Source organism: Urocampus carinirostris, chromosome 16, assembly GCF_059441175.1.
Source record: "Urocampus carinirostris isolate Australia breed hairy pipefish chromosome 16, RoL_Ucar_1.0, whole genome shotgun sequence".
Lineage (NCBI taxonomy): Eukaryota > Metazoa > Chordata > Actinopteri > Syngnathiformes > Syngnathidae > Urocampus > Urocampus carinirostris.
Window position 1 is genome coordinate 1,379,323 of NC_142364.1, and position 15,326 is coordinate 1,394,648.

Consider the following 15,326-nt stretch of genomic DNA (forward strand, 5'->3'; position numbering starts at 1 on the left):
CTCAAAAGACTAATAATCTGCATCTATGTGTCATGTTCATGCCAGGAATGATGTCATTGTGTGTTTAATATGACATTTCGTTCTCATTAACCATCTGGAGAGCTTTATTTTGAAAAGCCTCAAAAGAAACTAACCAGTCATAGGTCCTACCTCGGGTGACCGTGATCACATCATCTTTAAAAGCAGACGTGCGAACAGCTTTCTTCCTCTCTTCACAGGTGCTCGAAAGGGAGGCCTCACCGGCCTTTGCCCCCTTTTGGGACGATGGGGACCAAGAAGGCCGACATACACAGTTCTGTCTTCTCAGCCAGAAAACAAGGCAAAACCCTGTCATGTTTTTTCCTTTCTTTATCCCTCGGCTGAAAAATGTATGATGGATGCGACGAAAAGGGAAAGACTTTCTAAGGAGGGGAGTACACCATGCCTTCCCCACCTTCAATTGTTGTTTCGCTTTTTTTTTTTATATATGCACACTTGAACAACAAATCTTAATGATTAAAGAAAATATAGAAAAAAAAAACGTGTTTGGTAATCAAATCTTACATCCTTGAATCCTAATATGATTGTGTGCTTTTGACAAGCTCCTCAACCACCAATGAGGCACACTCTTAACTTATTAATTGACTATACCGGCCCTGTGAGAATGGTTTTCCTACCATCAGGCCCACGGACTAAAGTGGGTTTGATACTACATAAACACTAAAATTCAATCCTTGAAAAGACAGCAGTAAAGTGTAAGCATGTTCAAGGATTTCAAGCACCCCTACTAACCCTGCAAATCAAACTGGTAGCCCTTTGCGCTAATCCGCAAGAAAAGAAGTAACAAAAATATTGGGATCCCCTGCTCTCGAAAATTGAAAATAAGCATGAGGTCAATTCGAACATACCACGGTGGCCAGGCTGGGAATGTGCTTGACGGAATTCTCCACTTCCTCCTCGGTCACCTCGATCAGCATGCAGCAGTTGTCGTCTTCCGGCGGTAAAGGCTCCGCCCCGTGCCTGGTCACCCACGGGTGTACCTGAACACAACGCGGTGCGTTCAGGGACACTCCCAGAAGAAAAAAAACTGTTTACCTTACCTTCATCTGCGGGATGGAGATTCTGCTTTCTGGATTCTTATCCAGCATCTTCAGCAGCAGGTCCTTGAGGTCGTCCGATATGTCGGCACTGTTGAGAAAATTAGATTTTTACGCTTTTTTTCTTCGTGACACGCAAGTTGTGTTCAGAAACTGACTGTTCAGGGAGCTCTACTGGTTGTGTCTTGATTTTCTGATGCAGGTTGAGGATGCGTTCATCCATGAATGGACACTGAAGGTGCACAGAGGGGAAAAATATGCTCTTAAATGATTCTCTGGCGAAAGGAATAGTATAGCAAAAATATTACGCCGACTCACCACTCCAAAGACGAAGCAATGAAGCGTCACGCCCATTGCCCAAACGTCCAACGCCTGCGGGAACATTTGCAAACAATTACTGGTCGTTGCCTGTCTAGATAGATGTCTAGATAGATGGCTATATAGATAGATAGATGTCTAGATAGATGTCTAGATGTCTAGATAGATGTCTAGATAGAGAGCTAGATAGATGTCAAGATAGATAGATAGATAGAGAGATAGATGTCTAGATAGATGTCTGGATAGGGAGATAGATGTCTAGATAGAGAGCTGGATAGATGTCTAGAGATAGATAGATAGAACTAAGATAGATAGATAGATCAATAGATAGCTAGATAGACAGATAGATGTCTAGATAGATAGATGTATAGATAGATGTCTAGATAGATAGATAGATGTCTAGACAGATGTCTAGATAGATAGAGATAGATGTCTAGATAGATAGATAGATGTCTAGATAGAGAGCTAGATAGATGTCTAGATAGATAGAGAGATAGATGTCTAGATAGATGTCTGGATAGAGAGATAGATGTTTAGATATAAGTCTAGATAGATAGATGTCTAGATAGATGGATAGATGTAGACGCTAGATTTGATTCTGACTCGAGGAGTTTTAACCTCAAACATTATGGTTCTACCGTGTACTACTGTTATCTCTGATCATTATTTAGTGACATTTGAGGTGCTAACTAAATGTAGACTTAATAAAGCTGAGGGATTTAGCGGACGCAATATAAGCACTGGCACAGTTTCTGAGCTCTTTGAACTCCTTCCTGGAGCAGTTGCGTCCTTTCCTAAATACAATGGCTCGATTGACTCACTCATGAATGAGTTCAATACCACCCTGACTAGTGTGCTGGATTCAATAGCGCCCATAAAACTAAAATCACGTCCTAAAAGACGCACACCTTGGTTTACTGATGAAACTAGAGCCCTTAAAAAAGAATGCAGGAAATGGGAGAGAAAATGGCGCGCTACCAAGCTTGAGGTTTTCCATCAAACCTGGTGTGACAGCTTGTTAAAGTATAAAGCGGCCCTTGCCTCTGCAAAATCGGCCTACCTTTCGAAGGTGATTGCGTCTCAAAAGAACAACCCCAAAGCCCTTTTTGACACTGTAGCATCGCTTACAAGGCAACAGGCTATCGCAGACAGTTCGACACACTCTGCTCAGGACTTAATGGTCTTCTTCACTAAGAAGATTCAATGCATACAGGAAGAAATTGCAAAAGATATTGTTAGTACCACACGTATTAAAGGACTGAAATTTACAGATGCACGACAGGGTGGCTGCCCTGGGAAAATGGCCGGTTTTAGTGAACTGTCACTTGATGATCTCAAACAAGTGGTGAATGCGGCCAAACCGACAACTTGCCAGTTCGACCCTCTCCCAGGTTCACTTATTAAAAGTCTTTTTAGCGTCCTTGGGCCTTCAGTTCTAAATATTATAAATACATCACTCTCCTCAGGTGTAGTTCCAGCAGCTTTTAAGTCCGCCGTTATTAAACCCACACTGAAACGACCCAACCTTGATCCAGAAATATTAAGTAATTACAGACCTGTGTCAAACCTACCTTTCCTCTCTAAAGTACTCGAAAGAGTAGTGGCACAGCAGCTGAATGCTTTCATATCGGAGAATAACCTTTTTGAATCCATGCAATCTGGATTCAGGGCTAACCACTCTACTGAGACAGCTCTGATCAAGGTAACAAATGATCTCCTAATGTCAATGGATTCTGGCGCTTCATCACTTTTGCTGCTGCTGGATCTTAGTGCTGCTTTTGACACAGTGCGCCACAATATCCTACTAGAACGGTTGGAAAAATGGATTGGTCTCTCAGGAGCCGTCCTCTCGTGGTTCAAATCTTACCTCTCAGATAGGACGCACTGTGTTAAATATGGTGAAACGACATCTGAGCCCTTTAATGTTACCTGCGGTGTTCCGCAGGGTTCAGTGCTCGGCCCCCTACTTTTCAACATTTACATGCTTCCATTAGGTGATATTATTCGCAAGTACAATATCAGCTTCCACTGCTACGCAGACGACACTCAACTATATCTTCCGTTGGAGGAATCTTCCACACTAAACTGTGGAAATTTGGAGGCCTGTCTCACTGAGATAAAAGAGTGGATGTCACTCAATTTCTTGCGTCTTAACTCTGAAAAGACCGAAATGTTAGTCATTGGTCCTTCTAAATGCCGGGACTTATTCGCAAAAACTGCTGTGAACATTGACAAATGTCACATCACACAGAGTGACTCAGTTAAAAATTTAGGTGTCATATTTGACCCTGATCTATCCTTTGAGATGCATGTAAAGCAAATTACTAGAACTGCCTTCTTCCATCTTCGCAACATTGCTAAAATCCGTTCAATACTGTCTCAGTCTGATGCGGAAACAATAATTCATGCATTTGTTACCTCCCGTCTCGATTACTGCAATGCACTACTCTCCGGTCTCCCGAAGTCCAGAATCAAGTCTCTTCAGCTAGTACAAAATGCCGCAGCGAGGCTTTTAACTAGGACAAAAAAGTACGATCACATAACACCGATTTTGGCTAACCTGCATTGGCTCCCAGTTAGCCAAAGATGTGACTTCAAAGTTCTCTTAGTATTGTACAAAATCATACATGGACTTGCTCCCTCTTATCTTTCAGATCTGATTTGCCCCTATGTCCCGGTCCGAAGCCTACGATCTGAGAGTGCTGGTCTTCTGGTGATCCCGAGAGCAAAGAAGTGTTCTGCTGGTTCGAGAGCGTTCTCCATCCGGGCACCGGTGCTGTGGAATGCTCTTCCCCCTGAGATTCGATCTGCAACCTCAGTGGAAATGTTTAAATCTAAACTTAAAACTCACTTCTACTCCATTGCATACGAATAACCTACTCCTCTTGTCGGTTGAAAATAGTTTGTGTAATATAGTGTAACAATCTGTGAAGCCCTTTGAGACTCTTCGTGATTTAGGGCTATACAAATAAAAATGACTTGACTTGACTTGACTTGACATGTCTAGATAGATGTCTAGATAGATGTCTAGATAGATCGATAGATAGATCGATAGATAGATAGATGTCTATATAGATCGATAGATGTCTAGATAGATACCTAGATAGCTAGATACCTAGATAGATAGATAGATAGATGTCTAGATGGATTATTACAGAGTATTACGACACATTCTATTTCTTTTATTTTATTATGATTTTTTTTACCTCATTCAATTCCAGACATTTCTTTGAAATAGGAATTGCTGGTGCCATCCATTTTGATTCATTTTTGAAGGCCAACAGAACATTTCATTCTGCAGCTATAGAGGAATAGGACATATGTAAAGAATGCTTGAACCCTCATCTTTCAACCGAAAAAAATATGCTCTAGCTTTTACCATTGTTCAGTAAACAACGGTTGAATATTGGTAAGTTTTGGGAAAACTTTAGAGGAAAACACTTTAAGTAAAAGAATGCATTTCAAGCAGAACTACAGAACCACTTTGATGCTTTTGTTTTGCATGTGTGATACCTCCAACAAACTGTAGAGCACTTTGCTTGCAAAATAATATTTTGTTGCAAGAAAACTGGTCTTAAACATGAACGACGCATAAACTTTGCAAAAACTTATCAGCGCCCGGCGTTTCCAGTGACGCGATCACAGGATTTTGGTCACTCGAAGTCTTAAGCACTTGATAGAGGAAACAAAGCAACACGAGGAAGAGGGGGCTCCTCGATGTGTGGACAAAGATCTAATCAAAGTCGTTACTGCCATCTAGTGGTGAATTATCATACTGAAATCATTCCCGAAAACTAGATGCTGACTGATCAGCAGCGCTTAAAACCGTTTTTTAAAATAAAACCCAAAGTAACTAGTAACTTTTTGTCTTTTTGTTTTCAGTGTTCTTTTATCCCTCATATTTTCCCTTCGACTCCTATCACGACTACAATAACATCCCGAGGGATATACAGAGACCACCGGATCTCCCTGGGTGATCTGCCTGCTGACAACAACGGAGCAAAAGTAAAAGGCTGCCGGTCGGGCCTAGGCTAAGAAGGCGACCACACAGACCAGTGCTTCCAGGCATGTCCCTGACCAATGCCAGTTCCATCGTCCACAAAATGAGTGAATTTGAGCTGCGGATCGCCACCAACAGCTTCGTCCGAAATTGCAGTATTTTTGTCATCACGGAGTCTTGGCTTCCCCGACGCCGCAGTCCAACGTGCAGGACGCACGCTACACCTGCACGACCGAGACGGAGACTCCAAAAAAAACAGGGGTGGGGGACTATGCGCTGCAATAACAGCCGAATCATTGACACACACTGCTCACTCGATATAGAGTTTCTAGCAGTATCGTGTAGAGCCTTCCATCTACCAAGAGAGCCAACTGTGGTCATTGTGATTGCTGTTTACGTTCCACCGGATGCTAACGTTAGCATAGCGCTAAATCTCCTGCCCGCTGCTATCAATAAAAAGCAGCTTGCACACCCCTACCAGGGTTGGGTAGGGTTACTTTAACTGGATTACTTTCAATTACTTTTGGATGACTCCAATCCTAAATATGCTAATAAAAGACAAAAGAAACTAAATATGAATAAAATGACTCCATTTTGTGCAGGCTTGGGGAGTAACGGAATACATAGAACGGCAAAAATTATGTTGGCAAGCTGTTTGGATTGATTTTCATTTTGTTTCTGTCGCATTTGATGTTCGTTTTGCCGGCGATCAAAGAGATCAAAGCCAGGAGAGAAAGCTTACCACGTGTTGTGAGTCATAATTCTATTCATATTTAGTTTCTTTTGTCTTTTATTAGCATATTTGGCACTGGAGTAATCCAAAAGTCATTGAAAGTAATCAAGTAAAAGTGACCCTACCCAACCCTGACCCCGACGGAGCTTTTATCGTCGCCAGCGACTTCAATCAGGCATGCTTAAGGACTGTACTTCCCAAATTCATTCAATACGTGGACTGAGCAACCAGGGAAAAAACACTGGACTGTGTGTACAGTAATATCAAACATCTAGTTGGATCCGGCCATCTCTGTCTGTCCCTCATACAAACCCCTCCGGAGGAAAACAAAGCCTGCATTCTATTCCTTTTTTCAGTCATGCGCCCAACACCGGTCCCTAACCGTCCCACTCACCTTGCCCGAGAAGTTTTTCCTGGTTTCCGATAGCGTCTCGGGGGCCAAGAAGGCGGGCGTGCCCACGGTGCTGGTCAGGAGGGCGTCGGCCCCCTCGAACTGGTTGCTGACTCCGAAATCGGCGATCTTGATATGGCCGTCCTCGCCCACCAGCAGGTTGGAGGGCTTGATGTCTCTGTGGATGATCCGCTGATAATGGACTGCCAGGGGGAGAAGGGACGTTCAAGGATTCAGATATCGATTCGTCTTGAAGGATTCTGTTTGCGAGGAAGACTCACGATATTCGATCCCCCTCAGCAGATCCTGGAAATAAAAACGAGCCTGGTCCTCGCTGAAAGGTTTATCCGTCGGGACTTCCATCACGGCCCTGAGCAAACACATTTAATGAACACATTTTCACTCACTATTTTTTTCCTGGATTTTGAACTATGCAGCAGGTCTGCATTTCAAGTCAATGAAGACCTCCCCAAGCACTTTACAATGTGCTTCACACTTACCCATTCACACACACACTCACACACCAATAGGGAGTCAGCCTCCAAACGTTTTGAGGATAATCAAGATGCTAAATGGTAAATGGTCTGCATTTCTATAGGGCTTTTCAAGTCAATGAAGAGCTCCCAAAGCGCTTTACAATGTGCTTCACACTTAGCCATTCACACACACACATACTCACACACCAGTAGGGAGTCCGCCTCCAAACGTTTTGAGGATAATCAAGATGCTAAATGGTAAATGGTCTGCATTTCTATAGGGCTTTTCAAGTCAATGAAGACCTCCTGAAGCGCTTTACAATGTGCTTCACACTTACCCATTCACACACACACTCACACACCAATAGGGAGTCAGCTTTCAAACGTTTTGAGGATAATCAAGATGCTAAATGGTAAATGGTCTGCATTTCTATAGCTCTATTCAAGTCAATGAAGAGCTCCCAAAGCGCTTTACAATGTGCTTCACACTTACCCATTCACACACAGACTCACACACCAATAGGGAGTCAGCCATGCAAGGCGCCGACCTGCTTATCGGGGGCATTAGGGATTCAGTGTAACATATAACACATAGGAGCCGGGAATCGAACTTGCGACCTCTTGATCCCAAGACGAGCGCTTTACCTCCTGAGCCAATGCCGCCCCAAACAAGATAACATCCTCAACAATACAAGTTATCCCAAAAGGAATGGAGAATGTGGGCATTGATCCCACTATCTCTTACATGCAAAGCAAGCGCTCTACCACTTGAGCTAATTCCCCTGTTACATAGGAAGATTCTGGCGGGCTGCCGGATTTGAATTCAAGGGTCGGGTGTGGCACTTTTTATCAGTATATCTGGCTCTAAAATTTGCTTTTTAATGCGCTTGGCCTGGGACCAATGTTCCCTCTAAGCTGCGCGTGTGCGCAATTGCGCACTACCCAGAGCTTTTTTTCCGCGAACAAGAAAATCTAGCCGGCTCACAAAAATCAGGGCTCGAAATTGCTCATTAAAAAGCGTATTAAGTCAAAGTTACGGTGCATGAAGGTCAAAATACACAGGTTCCCCTGACGCTGTGTTCTAAATGCGGTATTTGGAAGTCAAGGTCGAAGTAGAACAAAGTCGAGTAAAGACAGTAGAGTTTTTCGAGAACCGGCTTTTTCGGCTCGGCTCACTAAAAGGAACCGGCTCTTCCGGGTCCCAAACGGCTCTTCGGGTTGTTTTCGCTTCTTTAATCCGTACAAGACCAAATATTAGCTAAAATTATGCACAAAATGACTTAAAGAAAGGGAGGGGCAATAGAACAAAAAAAAATACCAAAATGAAAAAGTAGTGAAAAGCTGAGAAAAAAAGGAGAGAAAAAGAGAAAAAAAAGAGCAGGAAAAATTCAGAAAAAGCCAGAAAAAAAGAAAGACAAACAAACAAAGGAAAAAAGGTAATAGAGAACAAAAAAAAAAAGAAAAAAGTAACAGTTAGGAAAAAATAAACACAATGAGACTTTTTTTAAAGGAATTTAAAAAAAAGTTAAAAAAAACACAGAAAAAAGAATAAAAAGTTTGTGTTGCATTCAAATAATTTCCAATGATATCAAGTAAATCTTGTTGCCAACATTGTACTTCCACAAAATATGTCATTAAATACAGTTCTGTATCGTGCAACCGACTCAATAGGCCCCCAAAAATGATAGCATTATGCGACAAAAGATACCAGGAATAAAAAAAAAATGGAAATCTTGTAAAAGAATTGTAAAAACAAACGACGTTTGTAGGCAATCATACATGAGTCAATTCATTCAAAAGAGAAAAATAATTTTGCATTGCCGGAAACTCCGCAAAATGTAACGTGATGTCAAATTTTGGACATATTTGATAACGACTTAGTTGCCACGCTTGGGATTGCCGTTGCTCACTGTTGTTTCAAGCGTTGCTCACCGACTTTGTGTGAACGCTCAGACCCGGGGAAGATTACAGGGAGTGCAACCCCATTTTGTTATAGAGTGGATGCTTTCGAGAAATACAGTCGCAATCATAAAAATATTCGAACAACAGCTTACCCTCGCTTGACCAGCTCAAACACTGCAACACAAAAACGTGTTTAGTGAAGGGAAAAAAATGGCGGTTTTATTTTGCAAGTCCAGAAGGTGAGGTTCTTCTGGGCACAACATACCCATGTACAGATGGTCCTCACCGGGGTCATCGAGAACCTGGCGCCAAATCACAGAGCAAAAAGGAAAAGGTAGGGTTTATATTCATATTTCGTATCAAATTGGGTTTTCGCCATCGGCCCACCTCCACCAGTTTGACCACGTTAGAGTGGTCCAGCTTTTTCAGGATGGCAATCTCTTGGTAGACCCGCTCCAGGGGCCCTTTGGGCTGCGGGGGGCCTTCGGGGGCCGCTCTGGCTCCGCGAGGCGGCGGTCGACCTGTTGGACAAACGGGATCAGACAGTTTCTTCCCCAGGGCCATCACCACCCTAAACAAGCACGCAAAACTTTGAAAAGATATATTTTGCAATTGATTTGGGAATATCTTTATGTATTGTATCAGTGAATGAGTTATATATCCGTTCATACAGGATCAGACAGTTTCTTCCCCAGGGCCATCACCACCTTAAACAAGCACGCAAAACTGCTAAAAGATATATCTTGCAATTGATTTGGGAATTCATTTATGTATTGTATCAGTGAATGAGTTATATATCCATTCATACAGGATCAGACAGTTTCTTCCCCAGGGCCATCACCACCCTAAACAAGCATGCAAAACTGTGAAAAGATCTATCTTGCACTTGATTTTGGAATTTCTCTAAGTATTGTATCAGTGAATGAGTTATATATCCATTCATACAGGATCAGACAGTTTCTTCCCCAGGGCCATCACCACCCTAAACAAGCACGCAAAACTGTGAAAATATAGAATAGAAAAGTAGATTTTCCCGGATTTTTAGTCATTACGTAACCGAGCCCCCCCCCAATTCCAACCCTCATTGCCAAGCGCCAAGCTAGTGTGACTTATACTTTGGAGCGACTTATAGTCCAGGAAAATGCGGTACATTGAATGACTTTGAGGGGCCTCTCATTACATGGAAAGTGTGATACAAATCCATTTGGATTTGATTTAAAAAGACCAGTAAAAGTTGTTTTTGAGACTTACGTGGGAAACCAGCTTGCCTCATCAGCCTCTTTTTGGACAAAACCTTCATGGCCTGAAGAGATTTGAAATGGAGATTGTAGAAAACAGAAACGGGTCTTCGAAATCATATTTTTTTCAGTGACTTACGTAGTAAGTGTTGTCGTCTTCGTTGTAAGCCAGCTTGACGACACCGTAGGAGCCCTGTCGGAATTGCGGAAGGACGGAAACAAAACAGAAGCTGAAACGGGAGCCGATGAAAGGAGATTTGCTCCGTCTCCGAACGTGGCGATAAATTGTATTATATTTCATTTGTTCTAAGCATTGAAAGTGACCAATTTATTGTCATTGTAACATGTGAAATGCACAACAAAATGAACATTTGTCAATGAGATAAAACTCAATGCCTTTTCGTAGGTCATCTACAGTATATATCACTCGTGGTCCCCTGGTTGGAGTTCAGCTCTTTCACGTGTTCAGATCCTATCCAATCAGTACTTTGCAATAATACGGTAAAACCTCGAGTATAATGTGGACCCAAACTGTAAATCCTTTTTAGGTAAAAAAGTGCACATTATAAATGGAAACATACGGTAATTAAAGAAACCGAAAAAAAAGTGCAAGCGCTCCCTCCCATCTCTCGCCCTACGCCGTCTGCGCCAAAGGTAAGCGCATCAGGCTCACTGTTTGCAGAATGTTGTGACGTTTTTACAAAATAGCTGCTTGCATCTGGTTTTGAAACCAATATGTATGAAAAAAAATGAGTTTAACCGATCTCGAGTCATTGCAAGAAAGAGACGAGTTTAAATTGGTATGTTTGTTGATTTTGGGACACGGGCTCTGGCATTATTCTCTTTTCATCATTTTTATCAAATCATCAAAAATAAATGTGCTGAAGACTAAGCTTTTGTCAAGGGCGCAGGTTTAGCAATTTAGTCAATTTGTCTCATAATATATAGTGTCGCTCTTCCCAAAATAAAATTAATATACTTTGCTTTTATGGCTCTTTGAGTCAAAAAGGTTCCCGACCCCTGCTATAGATCCTAAAAATCTTTTTTAATTATTGGTTTCCTTGAAAGTATTTTATGACATGTTTATCCTGGAGTGCCAGGCTATCCTTGTTGTGATAAACTACGTTGTAATCAATGACAATAAAGACAATTCTAATTTTCATTTGGCGGGCCTGATTAAAAAAAACTCCCTCGCAACTCTTCGGAGTGTCCTATTTATACCAGCCCGTTTTGCAAATCTCTGGTGGGACGACTGGTTCAGGAAAATGAGGACATCTAGGAAGCAGGATGTCAGAAAGCGCCAAAAGTATTTGCCCCCGTTCCTGATTTCTGTGCTTTTTTGCATATTCATAACTCACAAAGGTTTCAGATGATCAAACTAATTTAATATCACGCAGGCAGCAAAGACTTAACGGACTGCACACTTTCCAAAAAGTAAATTTTTTGACTCATCAGTCCACAGAATATTTCTCCAAAGGTTTTGAGGATAATCAAGATGTTTTTTGGCAAATTCATGATTTTGTCAACCACAGCAAGCTGGCCTGGTCCTGAGACAGCAAAGCGACCCCAGACCATGACACCAACACCACCATGCTTTACGGTCGAACTTCATTTTCTTTTGTTGCCGAATGGGATTTTTTACAATCGAATACAAATTACATTTAAATACAAAATATATTCACTGGCTGAGCTGTGGGGCGAGGTCATTGTAGCCTAGACAAGAATGATGTTTACAGAAAAACAACAAGAACGGGGACAAGGCTGATAAGCTTTGTTGGTGTGAGTCCTTTAGACATGGCGGCGCCTTTCGTCGAGGAGGTGGTGAAGCTGGTTCCTGGCCCGCTCATGGGGGGTGGCCGACGCCCCGATGTGTGAAAAGACGCAAGACGGAAGGAGCGACCACTCTACTGAGACAGCTCTGATTAAGGTGACCAATGATCTCCTACTGGCAATGGACTCTGGCGCTTCATCACTTTTGCTGCTGCTGGACCTTAGTGCTGCTTTTGACACAGTGCACCACAATATCTTACTAGAACGGTTGGAAAAATGGATTGGTCTCTCAGGAACCGGCCTCTCGTGGTTCAGATCCTACCTCTCAGATAGGACGCACTGTGTTAAATATGGCGAAATGACATCTGAGCCCTTTAGTGTTACCTAGATAGATAGATAGATACTTTATTCATCCCCGTAGGGAAATTCACACTTCCAGCAGTCTACCCCGTTGTTTATTAACAGATTAACATGATGCCCTAGGGGTGCTTGTAGCGGAGTGCATGATGTCACGCTAGTCCAAAAGTTCGACATCCCTGCGGCAGATGGAAATCTTTTCTTTGAGAAAATCCAGGGATACACCACCTCGTGATAGCAAGTCCGCCTCCTATCCGAATCCCCCCGGCTTTCTTGTCTCTGTATAGCGGCGTTGAAGCCGGATAGCTCCGGGTAGCTACACGTTAGCGTCTGGAATGCTAAACGTGAGCCACGTTTCCGCAAAACACAGCAACTGCGCTCCCTGAGCGCTTCGATGTTTTCCACCAGCACTCGATGATCTTCGCATTTACCATGATTACGGATGTTACCGAAGACTTATAACGCCGCTAGCCGCTTCGCTAGCTCCGGCTCTTCTTCCACGATAGGCCCCTTCATCACGCCGGCACGAGAATTCTTCAGGGCAAGGAGTTGAAATTCCTTGAATACACGGATTTTTGTGCGCTAAAACCCATGTCCCATAGGATAGAAGTAATCCATAGTGCAGTTGTCAAAACGGGAAGAAAAAACACGGAAGATAGGAGCAGACAATAAAACAATAGGGCAGCTGCTGGAAAAGGCAGCCGCTCGTGGCAGCGCCGCTTTGATCAGTGTGGTGTTCCGCAGGGTTCAGTGCTTGGCCCCCTTCTTTTCAGCATTGACATGCTTCCATGAGGTGATATTATTCGCAAGTACAATATCAGTTTCCACTGCTACGCAGACGACACTCAACTCTATCTTCCGTTGGAGGAATCTGCCACACTAAATTGTGGAAATTTGGAGGCCTGCCTCACTGAGATAAAAGAGTGGATGTCACTGGATTTCTTGCGTCTTAACTCTTTTTGGGGGGGGGGTTGTCTCTGTGTGATATTAAAATTGGTTTGATGATCATTCTAAAGCCTTTGTAAGTGATAATTATGCAAAAAAAAAAAATTCATGGAGGTTTACGCCACAGGGAAAAAAAGCATGCGAAAATGAGCCCTTCCACGCTACCTTTCCGATCTCATCTTTCAGCTTGTACTGGTTGAGTTGAACGCAGTCCTTGAGGAGCAGCCGCGAAGATAGGAGAGAAAAGAGAAGTGAATTCCCGACACGAGCGCTAAAAAGTACAATGCACAAATCACAAACCACGGTCAATGCTTGACAAAACATCCTTCTGCGTTTATCGTGCGGCGCGGCTGCCATCCTACAAACGACATTTATGATGCAGAAAGCTTTGAAGAACATTTTGTCCTGCGACATTTTTTTGTTTTTTTGGGTCCGGCAAGATGCCAAAGTAGGATGAGAACAAAGACAGCGACGAAAGGGGGAAATAGTTGGCCACCGAGGGACACGGTGCCTAAGCAAGCAGCTATTTTTAAATTGTTGTGAGGCGCTCCAAAAAACTCCAAATCATCTACATTTTCTATTGGATGGAGTCCTAACCAGGCTTGGGTAGGGTTACTTTAACTGGATTACTTTCAATGACTTTTGGATGACTCCAATAGCAAATATGCTAATAAAAGACAAAAGTAACTAAATAGGAATAAAATGACTCCATTTTGTGCAGGCTTGGGGAGTAACGGAACACATGGAACGGCAAAAATGATGATGGCAAGCTCATCTCTCATCTCATCAGCTGCACCGCTTATCCTCAGTAGGGTCACGGGGGTGCTGGAGCCCATCCCAGCAATCATCGGGCAGTGGGCAGGGGACACCCTGAACTGGTTGCCAGCCAATCGCAGGGCACACGGGGACAGACAACTCGCTCGCTCATTCACACCTAGGGACAATCTAGACCGGCCGATTCACCTGAAATGCATGTCTTTGGAATGTGGGAGGTAACCGGAGTGCCTGGAGGAAACCCACGCAAGCACGGGGAGAACATACAAACTCCGCACAGGAAGTCTGGAGCTGGATTTGAACCCACGCAGGAGATGTCGGCAAGCTGTTTGGATTGATTTTCATTTTGTTTCTGTCGCATTTGATGTTAGTTTTGCCAGATATCAAAGAGATCAAAGCCAGGAGAGAAAGCTTACCACGTGTTGTGAGTCATCATTTTATTCCTATTGAGTTTCTTTTGTCTTTTATCAGCATATTTGGTATTGGAGTCATCTAAAAGTCATTGAAAGTAATCCAGTTAAAGTAACCCTACCCAACCCTGGTCCTAACTAGAGGGAGGGAATTGACTAGATTCATTTCCAGTTCGTCGATGTCTACTGACTATAAGATCTTACCTTTAAGAAAACCTCTTAACCAGCGGCAATGCTGCTTTTGAGACAAATGAAGATTAATGGAAATGATATAGCATGTGTCAAATAAAATCTTCAATTTTTGGCCTATCGCATACCTGTCAATCTGTACGTTTTTGCCGTACAAAGTACGTCTATTATGGATTTTAAGACGTCACATCTCATTAGCCGTACCGCTTATCATCATTAGTGTCGCGGGGGGCCTGGAGCCCATCCCAGCAATCATCGGGCAGTGGGCAGGGGACAACCTGAACTGGTTGCCAACCAATCGCAGGGCACACAGGGACAGACAACTCATTCGCTCATTCACACCTAGGGACAATTTGGACCGGCCAATTCACCTGAAATGTGTGTTTTTGGAACGTGGGAGGAAACCGGAAACCCACGCAAGCACGGGGAGAACATACAAACTCCGCACAGGAAGTCTGGATTTGAACCCACGACAGGTTCCCATGAGATGAACTGTGCCGCACAAGCGCTAACCACTGCGCCGCCGTGCTGCCCGGATTTTAAGACGTGTACGACGTACAAGAAAATCTGTACGGAAAAACGCAAATTTGTCAACGATGGGTACCATCCGGTACACACCGACGATCGCCAAACGGCAAATCAATCGAGTCAAACGAATTCGAATTGTGTAGTAAAAGGAAGTCCGTCTCTTTTTAGAGAAGCGGCTTTTTCGGCTCAACTCATTCAAGAGAGCCGGCTCTCCAACGG

General features: G+C 43.2%; 1 protein-coding gene across 3 annotated transcripts in view; it reads right to left on the minus strand.

The window, feature by feature from the left end:
* camkk2 (calcium/calmodulin-dependent protein kinase kinase 2) overlaps positions 1-15,326 on the minus strand; it is a 32,991-nt gene that overhangs the window by 5,818 nt on the left and 11,847 nt on the right. For 2 of the 3 annotated variants that reach the window (XM_088355566.1, XM_088355564.1), the window contains 12 exons: positions 13,372-13,419; positions 10,274-10,327; positions 10,148-10,199; positions 9,284-9,417; positions 9,162-9,198; positions 9,049-9,070; positions 6,800-6,888; positions 6,522-6,721; positions 1,395-1,448; positions 1,235-1,308; positions 1,080-1,167; positions 888-1,019 (listed from right to left, as the gene is read on the minus strand). In XM_088355566.1, the coding sequence (XP_088211692.1) occupies positions 888-1,019; positions 1,080-1,167; positions 1,235-1,308; positions 1,395-1,448; positions 6,522-6,721; positions 6,800-6,888; positions 9,049-9,070; positions 9,162-9,198; positions 9,284-9,417; positions 10,148-10,199; positions 10,274-10,327; positions 13,372-13,419 (984 nt within the window). The remainder of the gene's footprint in view (positions 1-887; positions 1,020-1,079; positions 1,168-1,234; positions 1,309-1,394; positions 1,449-6,521; positions 6,722-6,799; positions 6,889-9,048; positions 9,071-9,161; positions 9,199-9,283; positions 9,418-10,147; positions 10,200-10,273; positions 10,328-13,371; positions 13,420-15,326) is intronic. The other variant, XM_088355565.1, reaches the window with a different exon arrangement.